The sequence below is a fragment of the Macaca fascicularis genome, chromosome 6 (assembly GCF_037993035.2).
Source record: "Macaca fascicularis isolate 582-1 chromosome 6, T2T-MFA8v1.1".
Classification (NCBI taxonomy): Eukaryota; Metazoa; Chordata; class Mammalia; order Primates; family Cercopithecidae; genus Macaca; species Macaca fascicularis.
Window position 1 is genome coordinate 81,568,480 of NC_088380.1, and position 25,469 is coordinate 81,593,948.

General features: G+C 42.7%; 1 protein-coding gene across 1 annotated transcript; it reads right to left on the bottom strand.

Annotated features, from left to right (window-relative positions):
* Positions 1-15,009: 15,009 nt before the first annotated feature.
* OTP (orthopedia homeobox) lies at positions 15,010-25,018 on the bottom strand. The gene is made up of 3 exons (XM_005557224.4): positions 24,848-25,018; positions 23,147-23,556; positions 15,010-17,093 (listed from the first exon to the last, which is right to left on the bottom strand). Exons 1-3 carry the CDS (start codon positions 24,882-24,884, stop codon positions 16,563-16,565), a joined length of 978 nt encoding a protein of 325 aa, XP_005557281.3. The 5' UTR covers positions 24,885-25,018; the 3' UTR covers positions 15,010-16,562.
* Between the last annotated feature and the right edge of the window lie 451 nt (positions 25,019-25,469).

A 25,469-nucleotide genomic window follows, 5' to 3' on the forward strand; every position in this document is an offset into this window, starting at 1 on the left:
TCCAGCTACTCAGGAGGCTGAGGCAGGAGAATGGCGTGAACCCGGGAGGCGGAGCTTGCAGTGAGCCGAGACTGCGCCACTGCACTCCAGCCTGGGCGACAGAGCGAGACTCCGTCTCAAAAAAAAAAAAAAAAAAAAAAAGGAAAGGAAATTAATGACTATTTCCATATTTTAAGCCTGGTATCTAGACGAATAATGAAAACACTGAGAGATACAGGGAAAGCAAGAGGTAGAAGGAGTTTTCAAGAGGGTTACTAGAAGCAGCTGGGTGCAGTGATAAGGACATCAAATTGGATAGGCGTTTTGCCAGCTCTACCACTACTTACCTTGAGTAAACACAACCTCTGGACCCTGTGTTCTCCTCTAAAAAAATGAGATTAAACTAGGTCCTCTGTATGATTCTTCCAGATATGGCATTCCAAGATAAGTGTGGTTTAAACACCGTTAAGGTATCTCAGGATAGTGAAGAGGGGGAAATATTCCCTATGGATTTTTTTAAACGATGTACATTTCTTTAATATATACATACATGTGGAAGATATATAAAATAACTTCAAAGTATATGCTTATCTTTAGCATATAAGTGGATTTTAAAATACTTTTTGTTGAGTTTGTATATATTTTAAATTTTCAAATAATTGCCTATATTTAGATTCTCCAATTCTACTCCTTCCATTCTCACTTAAATGTACTCCAATCAGGCTTTTGCCCACATGAAACTTTATGAAACTACTTTTTTTATGTGGTAAAATATGCATAAAATAAAACTTACCACCTTATCTATTTTTAAGCATACAGTTCAATGGCAGCCATCTACGAACTCTTTTCTCTTGCAAAATTGAAACTCACCCATTAAAAAATAACTCCCTATTCTCCCCCTACCAACCCTGGCAATCACTATTCTACTTTCTGTCTCTATAAATTTGACTGCTGCAGTTACTTCATGGAAGTGGAATCATACAGTATTTGTCCTTTTGAGATTACCTATTTCATATAGCAAAATGTCCTCAAGGTTCATCTATGTTGTAGCATGTGCCATAATTTCCTTCTTTTTAAGGCCAAATAATATTCCACTGTAAAATGTTGTTAAGGAATTGTTATAATGGAGATCAAGCTGTTACCATTTCAACCTAGTGATCAATCATTGGATCCCTGGAAGTACGAAAAGCAAACATTACATGCCGCCTGATGTGAATCTATGAAGTATTCATGCCCAAAAATATTGGGCCTAATTCTGATTAAGCCTGTAGAGGCTTCAGTATCTAACACAGTTACTATGGCCCATGTAGATGTTTAAATTTAAAAAGTAAAATAAAAAAACAAGCTTCTTCATCACAATAACCACATTTCAAGTACTCAAAAGCCACATGTAGTCATTAGATAGTGCATATACAGAACATTTCCATCATTGCAAAAGTTTTATTGGATGGTGCTCTTCTGTACCTAATTCCATTTAAAAGAAACGTGGAGGAGAAGGGGATAAAGGAACAAGTTAAATGACACCAGAAAGAAGTGAACAGAAAAGTTCAGAAAACAGGGCATTCTACAGAACAATAAGTACACGGCAGGAGGAAAAGGGGAGAGAGGAGGAAACTATGCTAGATTTTAAAAGACTTAATCTATGAAATGTCCAGACAGTAAAATTTATTCAAACAGAAAGAAAATCAGTGGCTGCCTGAGGGTGAAAGTAGGAGCAGGGATTGACTGCAAATGGACTGGAGGAAATTTTGAAGGGTAATGGTAATGTTCTAAAACTGGATTATGATGATAGTTGCCCAACTCTACAAGTTTATTAATGTTACTGATTGTCTAAAAAAGAAAAAAAGTCGTAAAACAACTCTGTTGTATGGACCTTGTTTGGACCTGACTCAACCTAACTCTAAAGACTTTTTTGAGATAGTCAAATAAATTTGGTTATGGATTAAATACTAAAAATATATCATTTATTTTATTGGGTGAAAATGGCATATTTGTCCATATTTTTAGAGATGTTTATTAAAATGTTTAGAATGTCTGAGATATGCTTTAATATACTACAACAGATTTTTTTAAATGGGAAAAAGAATGAATGAACTAAATAGGATAAACTCTTGACAATTATTGAATCTAGGTGATAGATATATGGTAGTTCATTGTACTATTTTTTTCTACATTTGAATATGTTTGAAGTATTTTATAATTTAAAAAAATTGATGGTTACTATAATACCCTCTCATGGTCAATACCATAAACCAAGGTAATAATGAGTTTGTGTGATTTTCCAGTATTGCCAGCAACTAAGACACCAGGTTATCGTTCTAAGTCTCAGTTTTTAAAATTGCTGCAAGTCAAAAAAAAAAGACTGGGTGCGGTGGCTCACGCCTCCTATAATGCCAGCACTTTGGGAGGCTGAGGCGGGTGGATCACTTGAGGTCAGGAGTTCGAGACCATCCTGGCCAACATAGTGAAACCCTGGCTCTACAAAAAATTCAAAAATTAGCTGGGGTGGTGGCACGTGCCTATAATCCCAGATACTTGGGAGGTTGAGGCAGGAGAATCGCTTGAACCCAGGAGGTCAAGGTTGCAGTGAGGTAAGATTGCACCAGGCACTCCAGTCTGGGAGACAGAGTTAGACTCTGTCTCAAAGAAAAAATAAAAATAAAAAAATAAACTAACTGCAAGTCCCCAAAGCAAAATTTAATTGCTTACCTTTAAGTCATCATTTGAAACTTCAAAACGTTATATAAACCCACTCTGTCTTTTTTCTTTTTTTTTTTTTGCTGGGGGAAGTTGGGGTGGGATAGGAGGTATATGTATATATTTTTTTCTACCAACTCAATTTAGTCTCTCTTCATTGCATACTTTACACCACACAGGTCATGAAATAAATCCATCAGCATTCTCAGTAACTAGCCTGTGATAAATATGCCTGGCACCAATGCAATGTATTTAAGCCCTTTCCACAGCTTTTTCTTTGTGCACATCTGCAGGCTTTCCATGCACATCTGCATACAGAATCCACAACCATGATCTGCATTATAATTAATGTAGCAGCACATCCGACCAGGTCCACAGAGTGTTGATGTATAACCGGTTTTGAGATCTGCAGGGAACTAAGGATGCCCTGGGGAGAAAGTGAGGCTAATTTCAGATCAGGCACTGGACAAGCTCTAAGTGGTAAGACACTTGTTCTTCTGAAACAGCTATGACATCGCTGGAGGAAAATCTTAGTGTGCATGTATGTCTGTGTGTTGCATACACATCCATTTACTTGAAGTCGTAGTTTCTCTCCTCTTGCACTCCTTACCACATCCCTCATATACCCACTCTAAATGACCAAGCCACAGCCCAAACATTTACATACAGATATATTAAAACCTAAGTAAAAAGCCTTCTTTGGCTACCACTGATGGAAAATCACTGAAGCATGGATTCTAGTAGTGGTGTAGAGCAAGCACAGAAATATTAGACCTAAACTACACACCCCTCTTATTCCATTCCCTTGGTAGTTAAGACTTTCTTCTTCTTCCCCATCCTGTCCCATTAAAAATGTTTTTACATTAAAATCTAGATAGAAATCTCAGGACTAGGCCAAGTTCCTACTTACGTGCATTTCTTCAAAGGTCTTCAGGGACACTCATTGTCCACTTTCATTGTTCTATTCCACAGCTAAAGCACAGAATGGGGTCCCATGAAACTCAGCAAGAAGCAGGGCAACTTTATTCTATATCTTTTTAGCCTAGAATGCTGTGAGTCAGCACTGTCCAATAAAGTTTTTTGCAATGATATCCAATATAATAGCCACAAGCCACATGTGAGTTTTGAGCACTTAAAATGTGGCTATTGTGACTCAAGGAAGAGAACTATTGATTTTATCTAACTTAAATTTAAATAGCCACATGGTGCTGGTGGCTACCATATTCGACAACATTGTAGTAAGTGAGAGACTTTTATTTGTTGTGTTTTCACTTAGAAGACTTGTTATATACAAAACATTCTTTAAAATAATTTTCTGTCTCTGTCATCTACACACACACACACACACACACACACAGAGATGCATTAAATCTTAATGGTGCTCAACTCTAGTAGAGCATCTATAGAATCAGACATTCAAATACATTTTGAGTGAATAAATATGCTTATATTTAACAATTTTTAAAATAAACAAGTAGTATTTAAAAATCAGAGAAAGTTATAAACAAATATCATAGTCATTAAAACTATGCATTTAAAGATATATACCGATATAGAAAATAAACAGAAGCAAAATACAAAACCAAATACAAAATGCCATCTATGTTTTTGGTCATAAGTACTAAAAAATTAGGTAGGTATGTGTCAAAGGATAGAAAGGGAACATAACCCATGAAAATTACCAGATGGAGCAACAGGTTATAAATGGATTTTGAACATTCGTATATAAGCAAAGTTTCAGAAAAAATAAACAAAGGTTGAAAGGCAATGCAATTTAAAGGACTGAGTGTAGGAATAGTCTCATAAAACTTGAATGTTGGAAGCAAATAACTACCCATACGAGTGGCAACTCGAGGGCTGAGGATATGGAGGCTGAAAGAATTCCAGTCGTGGGCTGCAGAGGGAGATGTAACGAGAACTGAGAAATCGATGACTTAAGAAAGAAAAGGGGAAAAGAAAGCTTGTAAGTGAGCATAAGAGAGCTAATGAGAAATAATGTTAATATTCAGTCAGTAAAAGACTTAACGTTGTTCCAAGGCCATTGACTGAGTGGCCAGAAAGGCTCAACATTGCTTTCCAGATGTGACCCATTCCTGAGGTTAGCATCAATCATATTTAATGTCCCTGGACAGGTGAAGCAATTGAAACAATGGTTCTCAAACTATAAAATGAGATTCCTAAGCCCCATTCCCAGACCCTGAGAAATACTGATTTAAAAGAATAACTTGCTCTAAATTCTGGTATAGGAAAAAGGGTATGAACACTCTGATGCTCTTTATGGATAAAATCTGTCTTCTATTTAATAAAGATGACTAAACAAGTTTTTTTGGTTTTGTTTTTGTTTTTTTTTTTTGAGATGGAGTCTCTCTTTGTTGCCCAGACTGGAGTGCAGTGGTGCGATCTCAGCTCATTGCAACCTACGCCTCCTGAGTTCAAGTGATTCTCCTGCCTCAGCCTCCCAAGCAGCTGTGATTACAGGTACACACCACCATGCCTGGCTGATTTTTGTATTTTTAGTAGAGCTGGGGTTTCACCATGTTGGCCAGGCTGGTCTTGAGCTCCTGATCTCAAGTGATCCACCTGCCTCGGCCTCCTGAAGTGATGGGATTACAGGCTTGAGCCACCACACCCAGCCTAAACAAGTTTTTTGATGACTTGGGGGAACTTTAGTGCCTATGACCATAGCCCCTTATTGTTTCACAGAATTTAATAAAGAAGGGGGACCGGAAAAGCTGTCTTTAAACATGTGAGGACCTGTCAAGCAATAAAGGTTGAAGACTTGCTTTGTGGGACGTCAAGGATAAGCCAGAAGGGGGATGATTTCAGTGTGATATAAGGACGTTTTAGAAGAAATGGGATCCCATAGAAGGTGGTGGGCATCCAGTCCGTAAGCTATGATAAATGACAATTTGGTCTATAATTTGCGTGAAGAATTTAACCAGCAACAGTAAGATTACGTGACCAGTAACCTCCCTTTCTACACCTTGATACAGCCTACCTGACACTAGTAGAATTTACTACTGTTACAAAATAGAACTCAAAGTTCATTTGGAAGTATTTTATTTTACATATAACTGCTTCATGGTAATTGCTTCTTGGTGATTATATAAGCAGCTCATATCAATATGATTTTTACTTTTACATGGAAAATCATTTGATTCCTCTCTCTCACTTTTCTGGTACCTAAAGTTAAAGTCGATATTGCATTTCCCTCACACCATTCCAGGATCATTTATTCAACAAATAATTTTTGCCATCTAATAAGCATCAGGTACCATGCATTCAGGCCAGAAAAATAGCTAAAGTCCTCATCAATACACACAAATTAAGAAACAAAAGTCCTGAATCTGATTCTCCCCATACTCAGGTTTCATTTTCTCAACCCATCCCTGTGTTCCAGGGCAGACTTTCCCGTATTACACCCCTGGAAACCCCCCAATTTTCCCTCTTACCCTCACCTCCATTATCTGAGAGGTGCTTGAGCAACATGTCCAGCTGCTGCTTCTCCCCAGACCAGACCCCAAGTCCAAGTGTCTCTGATGCAGTGGAGATTGGGGGCCAGGAGGATGAGGACTACCTGTCTAGAGGGAACAACAGGATTACCATAGGGAAGGAAGAAGAAAACTCAGGGCAGGATATTACACAGTAAGAATGAACTCTGGGAAGTTTAAAGCAGAGGACTAGAGCTAGGAAAGGAAAAGGGGTGTTTTGTTTTGTTTTGTTTTTAACAAGGGTTAGGAAGTCCTACTGCCAGGAAACAGAGGTGACTCGAGCCCAGGGCTTGGCATAGAAGTCAGCAATGCCAAAAGGTGCCTCTGTATACTCAGCAGCTGTGAGGCAATCAATCCCTCGGGGAACCTGTAGGCTATCACTCTAGTAAAGATGATGTTTAAAGAGGGGACCCCAGGGGAAAGAGGAAATGACTACTGGTACTTTTTTTCTTATCTTATTGTGAAATATGTCCAAGAAATAAGCATATATAATATACAGTGTAAAGAATAAGAAAACAAACACCTGTGTTCCCATCTCCCAAAGAAAGAATATTTTCTTCACCCCTTTTGCTCCAGCTCCTTGAGCATTCCCAAACAATTGAAGTAGATTCCTCTCAGGTGTGGTGTAATTTCCTTAAACTGCAGAATGCCCCTGTGCAAACTCTAAGCACAACATCACCCTTACTTGCCTCCTACTGCTTAAAAGTTCTTTTAATGAATTAAGATAAAAACATTCTTTCTATACTAAAATTAAAGACTTTAAAATAGAAAGTTAGCATATTGCTGTAAGTCTATTTAGTCAAAATGTAAATGATCCCAGCTAATTTCCTGTTTTAATAGGGGAAAAGAATTTGAAAGATAAGGTCCTATGACCCTGAAAATATTGGGGGATGGAGAAAGCTGAAGGCTCAACAAAAACGTCACATACCTCTCCAGTTTCCCCTGGACTTGAACAATTAGCTTTCATGCGTACATAAAGAGAGGTTGGGAGCAGAGATACTTCCTGGTCGGTGTACCTGCGCTCACCTGAGCAGCCACTAGGCTGCCCATTCTTTTCATTCTCACATGTGGTCACAAACACCTGGCATTGCCCTGGCAACGAAATAAATATGCTGGAACTGCCCCCTCAGGCTTCTAAGTCGTTGGCCATTTGTTCCACTAAGTTTACACAAGAAACTGGTACTATCTGAACCAAATTAATCCAACCAAAATTTACTGAGTGCTTCCTGTATGAATATATGTCTAGGTTGTCTATTTTCTAATTTCTCCCTTTCAGTTAGATGGTATACAAACCCCATGGCACTAATTGTTTAAGGATAGGAATGAAGATTCTTTTGCACAGCCACATTTGTCTATAAGAAGTTATATCCTTGCATGTTCCACTCTTTCTTTCCTACACTGGAAAACAATTCCTACACAGTCCCAATCCCTTCCCCGGGTCCTATCACAAGGAGGCTAATGATGTTGTCAGTGGCAGCAACTCTTCAGCAGAGCATTGATGTTATGAGCTTACCTTTTCACCACCTTAACACAATGCTGACTTGACTCAGAATCAGAGCCCCTGTCTCCAGGTTTAAAAAAAAAAAAAAAAAAAAGGGACAATGCCTTAAAAAGAAACAAATTAGACAATGACCAGTCCAGGCATTTGATTAGGTTTAAACTGAGTTACCCCACATTAGTCAACAATGTTGAGTTAATCATTACTAGAAATGGTCAGCAATAGGAAATAACTTCAGATATTAGATGAGGAAATGGAAGTGCACAACTGCTAAGTGACTGAACTAAAAACACAGGTAATGGCCAACCAAGGACTATATGTTTTCCAAACCATGCATTTCTTCTGGGTCCCCAAATATAGCAGAGTCATGACTGGACAAGGATTGTTTTCTATAACTAAAAAACAAACAATCTAGCTCCCTGAGAAGCAACACTCTCCTAACCTGAACCCAAAACAACCCCTATCAGAAGCTCAAGGTCTTCCTCTGGAGTTCTTCTGCCTAAGGAGAAAATTCTCATCATCACTCTTCAAATCTAAAATGGCTTATGACATACAACCAGTTCTCAAAGAAACCACTAGGTTTAAAATGAAAATGAAGCTCTTAAGTCTTCCAACAGGGAAATCTAAGATAGCCGGTTTCCTGGCAAGTGTGTGCTCCTCCCTCCATTGTGGGAGACAATCCAGTCACTGGAGTTTCTAAAAGTGGCATATTAACTCTTCCAAGATAACAGGGCATCATTCACTAAATTGCCTTTTCGAAGACATTACATGGTACCCCAGTTCTTTGGAAAAGGTAATTAGCTTCCCATGGGTGACTAGTTTACTCCAAGTGAGCACTGTGTTCATCAGAGGACAAGGATGATCTCTTTTTGTGGGAATAAAAACATTATCTTGCTTGTCGGGAGTGATTTATTTTTTACCTTAATAATGATGTAAGCCCTTTACGATATGTATTTTTAATTGGTAACTACCCCACTATGATAATAGATCAGAGCAAGTGCAGTAGGCTGGGAGCTTTAACACCAACACATCTGACCTAAATTCAACTTTATAAGCATCTATTGAGCACCTAATATGTGTCAGAGTCTATGCTAGATATTGGGGAATTACATTGCTCAAATGTATCCATTTGGGATATAATATCAGTGATACTAAAACTCTACCAGATCATGAATAGCTATTAAAGTGAGTCTGGCAAGTGGTCCACCATGTTTTGCCTTGGTCATTAGAGATTTGAATCTGGTTAATGGCTCCACATTTAAGAAGCTAGTGGAGAATTTAGTAAGGATATATATAAACACAAGGAACATGCTTTATAGATCTGAAAATAAGAGCCACAAGGGAAGATCAAAATGATTCCAACAGAATAAAACAAAAGTGGAGAATAAAATCCTAAAGGGTGACCTTCTTATCCTGTAAGACCCAGTTCCTCCAGGAAGCCTGGCCAGGAATTCTACCCACAGCGATCTCCTGCTTCTCTGAGTTTCCATTGCATGTGAGATATAGATCAGAGTACTTAGCACTTGATCAATCCATTATAAATTGACTCATATTATTTTCTTTTTAAAATATATTTGTCCTATCTCTCCAATTATATGATAAGCTCCTTGAAAAGCCTGGATGTTATATATTTCTCTGGTACCCTTACCTACATGCTTTGCCAACAATCACAAAAAAAAAAAAAATTGTTGACTTATATGTAAGTAGGAAAAACATGTTAAATGAGGAAACTAAGAGTGTTTATTACCGAGAAAATAAGATTATGGCAGAGATATGTTCCATTCACTGGCTATTCATGTTTTACACATTTGCCAGTCCTCTTGCAATTAGGGGAAGCCTTGTAATAATTTCTCAGATACTGGACCATGAGTAGAAGTTTCTGGACCAAAGCATAAAGAACCAGTTTAAACTTCTAGTTTGTTCTTCCTCCCACAAAGACCACGGAAACTCCATAATGGGGTGATTAAGTCACAACATGAAACCTGCTTGGATCACTGGGTCACCGCATGAAGAACAGCTCTCCTAGAGATTTGCTTTACTCACAGTGACATTTGTGTGAGCAAGAAAAAAAAAAAAATTCCTGGTTGTGTTAAGCCAGAGAGATGAATTTTATCTGGTACCATAGCATAGCCTAGGGGTATTACACTGACTGATATTAATAAAAGAAGACTAAAAGGAAAAATCATTTCAGTAGTAAGAGCTGTGACAGAAAGTGCTTCCTGAGGTAAGACTATAGAAGAAAGAACTAAGAGACAAAAGACAGACTAGGCTCAATGAAAGGAAGGAGGCTGGCAGGCCAATAAAAGACATCTACCTTGCATTCAAACAGAGCCTGCAAGTCTGCTTGGTGAGAAATAAAACAGGGACAACTGTAGTCAAGAAATTTGAATGAGATGACTTCAAGGTCCCTTCAAATTCTAAGATTTTATGATCTATGTTTGGCAATGGATTCTTAATATGTGGAGGCCAGAAAAAGGACATGCAGTTTATGCTGACTTGTAATTCTTTTAATAATATACAGAAGCAACATCAAAGTATCTCCCTATAAAATCTTGCAGGGTCAGAAAAGAAAAGCACCAAAAGACCCAAGGATCCTCTCCTGTCCATCTACAATGACACCCCTTTCAAAGTACTCCTAGGGCTATTTCACAAGTTTCTTGCCATCTCAGCTCAGAGCTTGTGTCACAAGGAGATGACTTCATTGATAAAGATTTCTCACAGGATTAAGAGCCTTCTCGGTGGCTGAACTATCTTGAATTAACTTCTGGAAAGAGGGTGAGGTTCCGTAGGACGAGAGTGTTTCTATACTCTTGAAACCATGTGTTATTTTGATGCAGTTATCATGTCCTATCAAAGTATCCCTTGTTTAAATTACAAGGGTGGAGTGTTAAATTTCTAAGTAAAGATATTTAGTTTTATTCCCTGAAAATATTTTAACAGTAAGGGAAATGTCTATATGTTACATACACAATGGTAATGCTTAATGACCCGAAAACATAACTTAAAGAGTGATCTCTGCCACTTACTAGGGATGTGACCTTTGGCAAGTTACTTAGCCTTTGTGACTCTCAATTTCTTCCTCTATACAACAAGGGTTAAAATATCTACTTCATAATGGTGCCATGATTTAAATGAGATAATGAGCTGTGTCAACTAAAAAATGGAGTTCAAACGTAAGGTACTGGAGGTAAAGTAATGAAATAACACCCTCTAAAAATGTTATTTTTGAAATCAATGTTGGAGTACCTAAGCATTAAGAGAATAGACTAAGATAATTAATAAAGCACGAGTAGCAAAAAGAGAGACCGGTTCAGCTTCACTTAACTCATTCAGAATTGCACAATCAGCAAATCTAAAAAGAACTTATTTTAATTTCAGTATATCTGTTTTGTTTTATAATTTAACATTTTTATTTTTAATTTCATAAAAATCACATATAATCTTTTCCGTGTTAAAGAGCATCTATAGTTCTTAATCTGACTTTGAGTTTATCTTTAATAGATTCAATAAAGACTAGGAACAAAAGTATATAAAGCCTTAGGACAGTTCAGTGAAAGATGCAAAGAACATATACTATATATATCATGTGGGTTAATTATATATTTCCTGGTAATTGTGAATTACTTCAACACAGAACTGAGAGGGATTGTGGCAGCGTGAGCAACTGCAACAAGTCTATCTCCAATCAAATGGGTCTGAAGATGGAAACTGAGATATATTGGATATTTGATCACGTGGATGGAAGATGCAGCTTAACAGTAATAACAACTAATTATGCCTGCTTAAAGACAAACAACTCATGAGCATGGGACGCGGAAGGCTGAGGGTGTGAACTGCGGTCTCCATGCCATCACTTGTATGGCATGTATGCCATCATCAAAATCAAAAGATGGCCCTATGTGTAGCTCATACCCAAAACTCCTTAATAGCACGTTATAGTAAGTCTTCTAAATCCATGCCTTGTTTTGATAGTGTACACATCAGAAAAAGCCAAAGGCATTGTTCTGTGTCTCTCTGTAATGGCCACATGCTAAATCGACCATGGTTCCTATACCAAAAGCTCTGCACTGAGGAGACTTAGCAGAAAGCCAGGCAGGGGGTGCCCCCCTTTGTTGCAGCTTTCATTTTTAAAATAAGTCATAATTTCTGCATTGGATACGAAGATGGGTTTACAGCTATTAGCCATCATATTAATAATTTAGAAAATACATGCCCACTTATGTTCTTTCAATTCCCTATGAACACAGCTGCAACCCACACTAGAAGTGAGGGTGAATGGATATTTTTCAGATGAGATATTTGGGCTGAATTATTAGGGTAGCCTGTACTACAAAATTACTAATAAACATTGCTTCTGGCTCAATTTAGCCTGAACTCAGTGAACCTAGCCAATGGTGACAAATCAAAAACTCCGAAATGCCCAGTGAATGAATCTAACTAATCAAGGAACCCTGTAGGAAGTAGATGCCAGGATTAATGAGCCAGTGGTTTCACCATGCCATGCTGTTATTTCTTCACATAAATGCCCTCAGATGAGATTATCTTTATGTCATGAAAAGGAGAAAAGGAAGGTTACATTATTTCAACTGACAGGTTAACTACTGCCATTACTAGAATACACATATTTGTGGGTTAAGTTTTTTCTTTATCCTACAAATTTAAATGTAAGGTCCACAATATAAATAAAAAACACATTTTCATTTTTGGGAAAAGCTGTCATTGGGGGCACCAAACATAAATTGTCCCAAAGTTAGAATTTCCTCTGTATTTCCTCTGCATGTCTATATGCACATCTACCTTGATTTACCCAAATTGCTCTGCATGCTGTTCTGTATTCAGGATCTAACCTCATCTTCAGCAGGTTGCATTCCCTTATCATATTTTTTCCACCATCAACAAAAGGTAAGCTCAGTGCCACATCATTACTATACCATCACTTGTATGGCATGCATGATATTTAGTACCAATACTGAGGAAAAAATAAAGATACAAGGATGAACTTGTATATTAAAATAAATCAATCATATGGTTACACCATAATGGATTGTTTCCAGCTAGCATGTAGTGACAGTATTCAATACCAAATAGGCTACTCAGTAAAAAGTACAATTATTAGAGGCAGGACATCGAGCATGTTGTACTTACCTCCTTTGTGTTCTGATACTATTCAACATTATTGTCTTTATTCTCTTATTAAATTTACTTAATTATTATTAGATCTTTAACAATTTTGAGTCAGAATTACTGTTAATGATGAGTAAAAATATAATATGAAGCATTATTCTGTTGTTAGATTTTTCTCCCTCAAAAAGCAGAAATCTTTCAGGCTTGTGACTGAGGTTCTTATTCTCCTCTTTTTATCTTTGCTAAACTGTCAACCTTAACAATTTAGGCCAGCTTGCCTTCCCTTAACCTAATGGCATATATAACTTTAAAATGTTCAGGATTCTTAATACAAAAATCTATTGCTATAGAAACAAATATTAGCCCAGAGTCAGGTCAAGTGAAAAACTCTACACTTTTATTATAATATTGATAAATAACCACTACATTATGAAATATAAGTATCTTTGAAAGCATCTATCACTTGAGTTGATTTGCAACTTTTCATCAGTGTTCTGAGTTGGCCCATTTTTTTCCAATGAAAGATCCCATTTCCCTTGCCTTTGAGAAATACAATTTTTAAAGATTCCATTTAGCATCCTTTATTGCATTCCTACATCATAAAGTTATGCTTTATAGCAGCATAAAAAGCTGTAAAATTAGCATCCTTGTAAACAACGTTCCATGAGCACTGGCGAAGCAATCTGTAATTTGTGCTGATCTCTTAAATGTAACTTGAGATTACAGTAACCACGATTTCAATTTTTTTTAAAAAAGAGCACTAACATAAAACAAGCGAGCATATGATGAAATGTAAAAACAAGGAAATGTATTTTTCATCAACTCATATTTTAGAAAGTTGGTGGTTGTGTACTGCTAAATTCTTGGAAGAGTTCTCAAATACAGAAATGTTCCATTCTTGTATGAAATTCAAAATAAGCATGTTTTCTCTTCTTTAATATTTTAATGTTGTACTAAAAATAGTCTTTAGGAAAGTGTGTAACTTTAGGAAAGTGTAATATTCTGTGAACCCACCCACCAATTTACCTCTAATTAAAATTCCTAAGGTAACATGAACAGATTTACTTTATCATTAAAAATCAGAGCTTTTTGTTCTCATCTCTGAGGAGACTCCATTGTGTTCTTAGTTGAGTAACGATTACAACAGCTCCTCAAATTCACATGTAGCCCAGCTGTATTGTATTTCAGCACGAGGGTGTTTTTTAGGGTTTACGCTCTGAGGCAACCAAATGAGAAGTCTTCCCGTGGGAAAAGGGGTGTCCTCTCAATGCCTATAACGACCATTAAATTTCAAACCACAAGATTGATTTCGGTTAGCCTTCCCAAGGAAGCCTGTGATATCGATTTGCCTCCAAGTTTAAAACACATTGCAACCTTCCCCTCGGCCGACCCGACCGAAGAAACAGCATTTTTTTCCTACTCCTTTGGGGCTGTCCCCTGAGCACGTGGCTGAAGTCGAGGTTAGTTGGCAGCCAGCAGGGACCCTGAGGAAACCAGAGCAGCCCTGGGGTTGGGGGAGCCCTGGTAGGCGCGGGTCGTCCTGGACACGCCTCTTCGGGAGAAGCGCGTTTGCCCCTTACTTGTGAGGCCCCGGGTATCTGAAGCGGAGCCCGGGTCTGGGGACGTGAAGGGGCGCCGTTGCCTTAGGGAAAGCCCCAAGGAGGCCTAGGCCGCGGGGGAGGCAAGAGCCGCGGCCTCGCTTCCACTGCGTACCTGGGGCCGGACGCGGCTGGGGCGGCGCCGGAGAGCAGAGCTCCAGGCTCGGAAAGCCGAGGGTGCCAATTGTGGTCCCCTCGCACCCACCGCCTCCCCATCACGCGCACGCAGCCCGTGAGGGGCGCCCTCCGCGCCACTGCCCCAGGGACACCGTTCATCCAAGAAACTCTCGCGCCCTGCGTTTCGCGCCGGCAGCGACGCTCGGAGCCCCACCTGGGCCTCGGAAACCTGGGTTGGCCCGGAAGACTCGGGAGGCTCAGAGCTCGCGTGGGGCGCTAGCGGCGCCCCAACACGTCGCCAGCATGCCGCCCCGTCGCGGAGACCTCACCGTGCAGCCCAGAAACCGAACCTAAGCCCAGTGCCGGGCGAAGGGCCCACGCGTCCCGGACGCCGGGACCCAGCCAACTGCAGCGAATATAACCATTCCCAAGACTGGCCCCTCCCCTCCCCCCAGGAGAACCCTTCCGCCGTTCAAGGTCACACCAAAACCCATGATTCTCTGTATCACATACTGAAAATGATTTTATTTTATCCATTTACATTTAACTTGATATAAACTTGTCCGGAAAAGTCAAATAATATGCTTTATATTAGCTCAAACATTTATTAAGAAAACCGAATTCCATAAATAAGCACAGACATTAAGTTAAAACATATCACAAATTGACCAGTATGTAACAAGAATGCTTTATCTACACAAAACATCCTATTTCACATGTTTGTTCATTCTTAGAAAGCGCTTCTGTTCTCTGGGTTTGGATTTGACCAGCACATGCAGAAAGAGCTGATTGTGTTTCTCTGTACAAAGTTGCAGGGTTGTAGATGTCCGAGTGCCCCCATCGGCGGCCAGCAGGTGGCCGAGGGGCACGAGGGACGACAGGACCACCACAAAACAACCAAGGGCACAGAGCAGCGAGAAGAGAGAAACGGAAAAGGAAGCAAACAAACCCCAGTCCTAAAGGATCCAGAAAAGAGATGTGGCTTTTGCTTTTACAAAAGAAAATTTTGCTTACACGTTTATTTTATTCTTCCTTATAAAGACTTATCAAAATGGGTCAGATCACTTCTTCCTCATCACATGACTGCTTTAGTCTACTCCAGCCACCCAATCCACTGTCACGTTACTCCTGAGAAGCCTTCCCTTCTACACCCTCACACAGTTGTGCTTAAGGAAATAAAAATAAGATAAAATAAAAATAAAAGCGTTCTCTTGCAAGCCAAGAGAGGGCTGCACGGATATGACTGGGTGGACTGGGCAAGGGTAGGGTAGTGGGAGAGGAAAGAAAGACAGGATCTCGGAAAGTACAAGGATAAATCAAATTATATCAGTTGGGCCCTCAGATGAGGCGGTTGGTAGCAGATGCTTGTCCTCCTTTAAGACAAAAATCCCTAACATTGTGCTGTCCCTTGAACACGTCCGTGTGTGACCTAGGTGCACCGTGTCTATGCGCGCGCGCGTGTAGCGTCTGAGCGTGAGCGAGAGTACGAGTGTGTGTGTTTCTGCCCACAAACCAGTCCATTGGTGTCTGATTTCAGATCCTGAGTCGACTCCCTGGTACGTAAAATGGCGGGAAGGATGGTTTTTGCCGGGCGCGGGAGGAGGGGCGCGAAGTGTGGGGAAAGACTGGACCAGAGGGGAGGCGGCGGGCGAGGGGGGTCGTAGGCGTCGCGTCGAAGGTGTGGGTGGGAACGCCGCCAGTCAGAAGGCCGGGAGGAGGGCGCGAGCACGGCTAGCGCGAGAGGGGAGGCCGGGGTGGCGGGAAGGGTGGGCTGAGGCGCTGGAGACTGGGCCGGGGGCGCAGCTGGGTGGGAAGGGAAGAGGGGCGGCCGGGAGACGGGGGACCGCGGGCGAGCGAAATCAGGTGGAGGGGAGGCCTCGGGGGCTGGGGCTTGGGTTGAGCCCGAGCGAATGGAGGAGAGAGGCGAGGACAAAACGAGACGGGGTGGAGGCCGGGGCTGGACGGGGCAGGGCGCCGGGGTCCGGGCGCGCGCCGGATGGGCCTCGGGGCGGCCCCGGGGGCGGTGCTGGGGGCGGAGCGGGCCGGGGCGCGGCTGCATTAAGTGAAGCTCATAGAGACTGTGTGCTCTAGCGCCTTGCGGCGGAGGGAGGCGATGCTCGTGCCCCGCCACACGTCGCTGCTGTCCGGGGAGCTGCAGAGCTGGGGCGAACCGGAGACGTTGCTGGGGCCGGGGAGGGAGGCGGGCACCATGCCGGGGAAGGCGGGCTGGTAGAGGTGCGACTGCAGCCCCGCGCCGTTGGAACCCGCCAGACTGTTGGACAGGCCCATGGAGTTGGGCGGCGGCCCGGCTGCCAGGCTGCACTGGGACAGCGACTGTGCCATGGCCTGCTGCCTGCCCAGCGCCGGCGGCAGAGGCAGCTGTGACACGCCCGGCATGGCGGCCGCCGCCCAGCGGGTGTCGTTGGCGTGGAAAGAGCACAGGCTGTCGCCCATGGCGGCGGCAGCGGCGGCGGCAGCCGACGGGAACTGAGGCAGGCCTGGCGTGGGGAGCAGTGTGCCGGGCGCGCGGAACACGTTGGTCGTCTTCTTGCGCTTCTTCCACTTGGCGCGCCGGTTCTGGAACCAGACCTGGAGCGGGCGGGGCGGGAGACAGACAGGGCGCTATTAACCGGCCCGGCGGCTGGGGAGTTGGGGCTTAAGCCCCAGAAACCCGCCTCGGATACAGCCGCTCTGCCCCGGGAGGAACAAGTGCCACCGGCCCGACAAGCCCCCATACCCAGTCGGAGACTGTGGCTCCCCACCAACTCCTGCCAGCTGGCGCCCCCTGCACCCACCAAGCGCGGAGTCCCGCGCGCCTGAGAGCTCGTGCCCTGGAGCGTTTACGCACTGTGCAAACACACCAAACGTGTGCAGTCTTCACCACGCCCCTGCACTTTCTGTGCATTGCACAGATTCACAGGTCTGCAATCAGGCATGTGTCAAAGCTCGACCCACAGGTGTACAAATGAAGATAAACATGTGTACCCATGTGGCTTAATAGCATGCCTTATAACACTGATGGGCTATAGAATTTTCAGAAACGCTGGAAATTTGGAAATTGATGACGGGCCGTGGATGACATAGTCAGTTTCAAAATCGAAAGACAAAGGAAAACCCCTAAAGCCACGGTTGACAGAGCGGAGAGGTTAATACAGTGATCTGCGTGGGAAAGTGCGCGCCACTGAGCTACAGTGTTGTTTGGGTCGCCACCATGACTTCCGATTCCTCCCATACTGCTTGGTGCTACTGCCACAACTCTCCGTGCCTCATTCCCAAACCAGTATATGGACACCCTTTTCTGGGCTGTACGAGTGTGCTGGAACAAGTTACCGCAGCTCACTGAGCCCCTGGAGCCTTCAAGCCTGTTTTTTTGTGTGTTTGTTTGTTTGTTTGTTTGTTTTTCTGTTTTTTTGAGACGGAGTCTCGCTCTGTAGCCCAGGCTGGAGTGCAGTGGCGCGATCTCAGCTCACTGCAACCTCCGCTTCCCGGGTCCCGGCTCAAGCAATTCCCCTGCCTCGGCCTCCCGAGTAGCTAGGATTACAGGAACGCGCCACCATGCCCAGATAATTTTTGTACTTTTAGTGAAGACGGGGTTTCACCATGTTGGCCAGGCTGGTCTTGAACTCCTGACCTCGTGATCCACCCACCTCGACGTCCCAAAGTGCTAGGATTACAGGCGTGAGCCACCACGCCCAGCCAAGTCTATTCCTTTCACGAACTTACTAAGGGTCCCAAGTAATAAGGCCTCCAATTCCCTCAAGTCGCCCCCATTTCATCTATAAACTAAAAACAAATTTTCGGACCAATACGAATTAAAGGATGTCACATTTCACCACGAGATGTATGAATCAAATTTAATTTTGCTCAGACAAGCCCAAACGTCCTTTTTCAGGGAAATGAGTTTGATAAAATATACTCCAAATGAAAACGGCCTTCCTATTCTTTTTTTTTTTTTTTTTTTTTTAAACAGTAGCCCAGGAGTTACAGACCCTGCCAGGCTAATTTGCCTAGGCTTGTCAAGCCCTCTATCACAGAAGAAGAGTTCTGCCTGAAAGATACCACATAAGCTGCCAATCCAAGATAACTCCCATCTCCCCCTATTTGAATGTGATCTTTTTAAATGACAATAACGATAATAATAATTATTATTACTTGCCAGCAAGCCTGCTTGGAAGACTTGCAGTTTAAAATCCAGTCATCTGGAGTTTACTCTGCCTAAATATAAATGATGTGGGACACGACTCAGGTACTGAGTTTCCTCTTAGAATTTGGCCAACGCAATTTGACCACCATATCCGTGGCAAAAAACGTTGTGCATCCGTTAATCTAACCTATTTAGTGTTTACTCTGCAAGCTAAAGTATCAGGGGTATGGACATACCTGCCCTCAGTCTCGGTGAGCCAGTAATGTTCAGCGGTGTGTTCATGCCCAGGCAAGCGTAGACGTACTCTACGCTTACCAGTGTGAACCGTGTTGCCATCTAGAATACTCCCCCAACTTGGGGCCGGCCCTCGCCTTTCTACCGTGCCTGCGCCGTCGCCTACCACTTTCTTCCTGTGGTTTCTACCCCATTTTGCAGATTGCTGCGTATCCCAGTGTCGGCGATGGGTAAACAGGTCTCGTCTCTTCCCAGTTGCAGCCCCTGAGCTGGTGGCACAACGGATTAATGAGGCAGCAGGGCTCTAGATGGTGAACGGGATCAATGAGACCCAATTGAGCTGTTAGCGGTCTTAGGCGGAGAGCAACTCTCAGGAGGAAAGGAAGGCACAGCAAGAAGACCTAAGGCCGCAAGTCGCTGTGCAGCACCCACCCAAGGCTGGACTCGGGGACAGTGTCTGTGACTAAACAGTTCCTATACCTTACACGCAGCACCCGGATTATGTTTTGAAAGGTGTGTTATAAAAATCAAGACCCGTTCCTAACAACCTGCAAGTGCCAGTGAATTCCAAAATGTTTGTTTGAGGGGAGGAAGTGTGAAGGGAAGGAGCAGAAAAAAGAAAGAGGGGGAGGGATAGCCCAGTAGAATTTCAATAGAAAATGCGACTACCAGAATGGTTTCTGAATCTAGGATCTGCTCAGGCACAGGCGGAAAAGAACAGCTGTTAAAGAACTAAATATTATAGAAATAATCGAAAAATCGTGCTCAATTATGTTTGAGGGTTAGTAGTCAAATGATGGCTACAAATTTTTTTATGTTTCATGGCTTACTGGGACTGGGAAAAAAATCTGCATGGGGTCTGAGCACCTCCGTTCCAAGCTACGATGCATATGTTTTTTAAATGTGAATGTTTCCACTTGAAAACTAGAGCATGACGGATTAAAATGCAGGCAAAACCTAAGGGAGATTTTTAGAATGCACAGATGACAACTCCAGGAAATATATTAACCACAGCCACGGGCCAACTTTGTACTCAGTTTGAAATGCAGTTCTTCTTGGAAAATGCTTAATACAACAGTGAGAATCTAATGGAGGTTGGAATCTAAAAATCCACTTTCATGATATCTGCTGTTACAGTAATATAGACATACTGTAAATGTATTTTAAAATATATAGCCCGTTTAATTCCCCAACTATAAATGACTGAGAAATAGAAAAAAGAGGGAGAGAAAGAGAATATTACTTTTTCCCCCCCTTGAAGCAAATGCTTTATGAAGATCTCATTGGAATCCAGCAAATGATTAATGTGAAGATTTTGGAGGAAATCTGGGGAGCTGTATTAAAGCCTAGATCTCAGGTTCATTTCGATCAGCCAGCCGTGAACTCTGGGCCGAATTCATTACACTTTAATAGTGCTGGGAGAGGAAGAAAATGCAATTTCTCATTCCATTAGAAAACTAGAAAATACTCTCAGCTTGTCCCCCTATTAAGATGTGGCAGGTGACAGGGCCATTCTGGGGGACACGGTCAATGGAATTACAGCACATTATTTTTGTTCGTATAAAATATTGAAAGGCAAGCCTGACTGTGCAGAAGTTATTTCACTGATTTGGTTTTTATGTAAATAAAATATTGAAAGTTAATTAATCCATGCTAGAGACTAATGATTATGCTTATTATATTGCATTTGATCACATAATTTGCATGATTCTCACATTGCTGCTTAATAAGCCATTCCAGGTTATAAATAATTCTGAAATTGGTTTCTAATAATGGCATGCTATAAAAGGAATGGTTTTATTACACTAGCCAGAAAAGAGGAGCGATATCAGACATGGAATTGGCCTCCATGTGAGTAGAGATGCTTTAATAAATACTTAAAAGTGTGACATATACCAAATAAAGATAAAAATAAGTATATTGGATAATTTAGTCTAGAATCAAAAAGCATCTTTAAAAATATACAATTGCAATGAATTAAATGTTTAGATAATTTTTAATCAGCGCAGTGGCCTACATACTGAAAAGAATGTGTGGCAATCTGTTAACTATAAAGAAAACTATGAAGTACTGATCATATAAGAACATAAACCAATTACTATTTAATTTGAATTTGGTCAAGGAGCAATGGTACAGTGAATAGTGAAGTAAATACATTTTCCATAAATTATTTTTGCATTACATTACATAATGTTAATCATTTTGAAAAGTTAATTAAGAAGGTTATGTTGATCTGATTACTTTTTAAACTATGGAACATTATTTTTAAAAATATTGAAATTGCCATTCTATTAAATTGTGTTTATCAGCAGGCTCAAGCTATTATCTTTGCTTGAACATTATGCTGGAACAATTAGAGTACTTTGTCTCTTTCTTCTTGCACATTCTTTTGTGTACTTTTTGAAAATAACTATTTCTGTTACATAGCTTATATTTTATTTCATTTACAACTTTTTCTGTTAAAAGAAGAACTGTCATTAACCTTTGGAAGACCTAATAAAGTTTAATAGACCTCGTTTTCTTTTTTCATAAAATCAGTTGTTCAATTATATTTTATTTGTGATTCTAAGTTCTATTTTAATTTAAACTAATTGCCAGTATGTCTAGGTTAAGACACAGCATTTTCCCCTTTAAAACAAGAATTAATAGATAGTATTTCTCTTAAGAGACAAAACCCCCAAATTTATGAATTTCTAACTTGCGAGATTGAACCTACAAGCAAGCACTGTCATCAGTGTTGATGGAAGTATTGAAATTGTATATTTATGTAAAGGTTCAAACTCAACTTCAGATATTTTCTAAAAGGTGAAAAATAAAAATTTTGAAGAGCATTACTAATACATGTTTACAGTTGCGCAATTAGTACTCTTTCAGTGTGTAATTTTAAAAGACCATGGTCTAGGCCTTTCACTAGCAAAAACCACCCAGACTTATATTGAATAAAAATGCTAATTATTATGTTAATCAATATTACTTTATTAATTTGACCATTTTAAATCCCCAATGATATTCATTTGCTATTAGAGCAGAAGCATGCGCTATTTTTTCCGTTTAGACTGTCTTTAAAATGCCGAATTGAGACAGAAATATTCAACGCTGTGATTGCGGACGTTCTCATCGCTTACTTCTTAGATCATATGTAAAGTAACTAAGATCTTAAAGTTAATTTTATAAAAGTAGGTAGCACTGGTTTAACAAATTGACCAGGTTGATGACACCCAGGATATCGTACAGAAAATACCACCGTCCAAGACGGCAAAGGAAGATTTTTCAGCACCCTGGATAGCTCAAGGGTAAGTACCGGCGCTTGGAATTTCACCTCCAGGCACCTGTCCATAAAATATTTGATATGTTGTTTTCATTCTTTCAAAAAGAGAGAAAAAAAAATCTGGGTTTCACTAGGCTTATACTTTTATTCCCCAGTTTTCAGAAAAGTTATAGGTGTGATTTTCTAGGTTATATATAATGTACAGCTTGGAGAGCGGTTGGAGGAGAATAAGGGGTCAGCAACGATTTCCTCTACTACCTGTCAACCTTTCCCGTTTTGAATGCCCCTTCTTCAGACAGGATATCCACAACAGAAAGCCTTCATTCCCCCTCCCCCACCCCAGCTTCCTTAGAGGACTCCAAAACAAAACAGGGCTCACCGGCTGTGTGGCTCACCCAGCGCACTGGTAGACTACGAAAGTTCAAACCCCTTGCAAACATCAAAGCTAGGAATATTTCGCCTGAGTGCAGAGGGAGGGTGATACTTAATAAAGCCACGCCGTGAAACCTGGGTATAGCACTTTTTTAAAAGGCGCCCATTCGCCTTATTTGCTCTTTTCTCTTGTTCTCTGTATAATTGTTGCATTCCTCCTTTCATCCAAACGCTTAACGCAAACTCATTAGGGGGTAATACTTGTCAATAACGCGAGCAGGAGTTGAGGGGCTCGCTCGGCTGGGCCGCCCAGGGGGCGCTGAGGTTGCCTTCTCAGGCGGAGGAGGCGAACCCTGTAGCCCGACACAACGCGGGGCTTCGATTTTGAGGAGCTTCTTCCGGGATGTCGCTATACCGGCCGGAGACAGGGGCCTTGAGTGTCCATTGGGGGATGGCGATGGGGACCAGTTTCCGGGTAGAGAAGGAGATAACTCGACACAGGAACGCACAGGCAGCCTGAACGCAGCCCAGGATCTCGACAGGGGAAGGGAAGACCCTGCTCCCTTTGCCCAAATCCTCCCGCCCCGTCCTTGCCTTCTGTCCCAGAGCCCAAGCCCCGCGTACCTGTACTCGGGACTCGGTCAGCCCGATACGCAGTGCCAGCTCCTCACGCATAAAGATGTCGGGGTAGTGAGTCTTGGCGAAGCTCCTCTCCAACTCGTTGAGCTGTGCGGGGGTGAAGCGCGTCCGGTGGCGCTTCTGCTTCTGTTGTCCCTGCTGCTGGCCGGCTTGGCTGGGGTTCGGGCCGCCCTGGGGCCCGGGCTGCTTGTCCGGGTCTTTGGCGCTCACCGCCAGCGAGGCCGGAGTAGAGCCCACTGTGGTGATGTCCTCCCCGGGCAGCAGAGTGGCTCCCTCCACTGGGTCAGAGTTGGGCGCCAGGTCCCCCGGATGGCCCCCGGGGTCGGAGCCCCCCACGCCCAGCCTACACTTCACCGCCTCCCGGTGGCCCAGAAGCTCGGCGGCATCTTTCATACCTGAGGAGGCAAGGGGATCGCGGTCACTACTTTCTTGGAGATGCCAGGAGGGGCTGTTTTCCCCGCGCAGCCTTCCTTCAACCCGTCCTCTGCCCCCTCTGCACCCACGCTTGCCCTAAGGAAGAAATTCCCAGGGTACTCCGCTGGGTTCCCCAGAATTTGGACAGCCGGGTTGGAATAACATATCCCGGCCCCTTGCCCTTTCCGCAGCCGGCTCCCGGAGTAAACAGCGCAAGCTTTCGTCTGTCCCACAATAAAACACTCCCAGTCCGGGCAATGAAACATGCCTCTGAATCCCTTCCATAAACCGTACCCCCGGCGCCCCAGGAAATCGAGAGCAAATGTTTGAACACAGGGGTGCGCGGCACAGAAAGAAAATTAATTCCTCGGTTGCTTCGGCACCTGCGCTTCGGCAGCCTGACGAACTCTACCTCCGGCCCTCAGCCGATTCCCTCTTACTTTCGGAAGATGAATAAGCCTTCAAGCTTTCCACCCCCCGAAATCAACCCAAATCAGCTCCGCCTCCCCCTCAAATCAGAGAAAGTGTTTGGAAAATGGAATCACATCCATCACCAAAGATTCCCAGTCCGGAAACCCAGAGCCCAGCAACCCAGATAGCATTAAGGAAGCTCGAGTGAACTCTATGGACAACCGTGAATCAAACTTTAGAGATTTCAACTTTTCTTTCCAAAGAAATAAAAGTCGCATTCCTCACAGCCATTGGCAACGCCGAATCCCTTGCAGAAGCTGGGGGTGGGGGGATGACTGTGAGATTGAATTTAGCGTCTCTCCTTCTCAACCAGCACACTTAGCAAATCCGCCTTGATGGCAGCAGCTTCTCCTTTATGCCAGATTTTTTACAAATTACACCACACTTAGAAAAGGAGGAGAGAAGAGGGTAGTGGGGAGAGAGAAACGGGGGCGGCGGAAGGAGAAAGAAATCCCAAATCAAAAACAAACAGGAGAGAAAAAAAGAGAGAAACACCTCCTAACAAATTATCACGGGGTATATCGCCTTTCAAAAAAAAAAAAAAAAAAAAAGGTGGAGGAGGGGTGAAGAGAAAAATAAGAAAAACAAAAAGTAACAACATTCCCCAACTCCTTTCTTGGATCTACATATTCCATAGATTTTTTTTTTAAGGCGATGTTAAATCAAATTAAACTTTAATGCAGCACAATTACTTTTAAAGAAATTAGTCCATTTAGGTCGCATTAAGGTAAAATAAGGAACAAATTGACAATTTCCTGCCCTGGCTTCTCCTGGCTGCCCGGGCGAGAGGCGCGCACTCACCTAGCCTGGCGTCCAGGAGGTCGGCGTGAGACAGCATCGCGCACCGCTCCAGGGCGAAAGCTGTTCCCCCCCAAATTTTAGCGGCTTTAAGTTATTTAAAATAGATATAAGCTATAAGCTATACGATATAGATATATATAGATCACCTAAATGAAAGAAAATTCGGTTTGTGGTTAAAAAGGGGGCTTCTTGCATTATAATGTCCTTTAGAGAGACGGGGAGGTGCTTAACAGTTGAATGAACCCGTGAGCAGCTCGGCGAGGGGACCAATCAGGAGGGCAGCCTGCAAATGTCAGCGCCCGGAGAGTCCCCCACTCCGCCCGCCCGCCCGCCTGCGCCCGCCTGAAGGAGGCGGCGGCGGCAGCCCTGGCAGCTCCAGCCCGGAGCAGGAGCTAAAGCAGCATCAGCCGCCTCTGCCTCGCCCTGAGCTTCTGGGCCCGGCTCCCTCTAGTTCTTCCCTGCGATTTTCTCCAGGCTCCCCTTTCCTTCCCTTTGGCCTGCCCCGCGCGCTTCAAAGGCGTAGCTCTGTGCCTCTGAGCTAGCATCTTCCTAGGGCAAGGGCAGAGCAGGGGCCAGAGCAGGCCGTGACCCTGGCGTGACCTGAGAGTCGCCCCGACCTGCG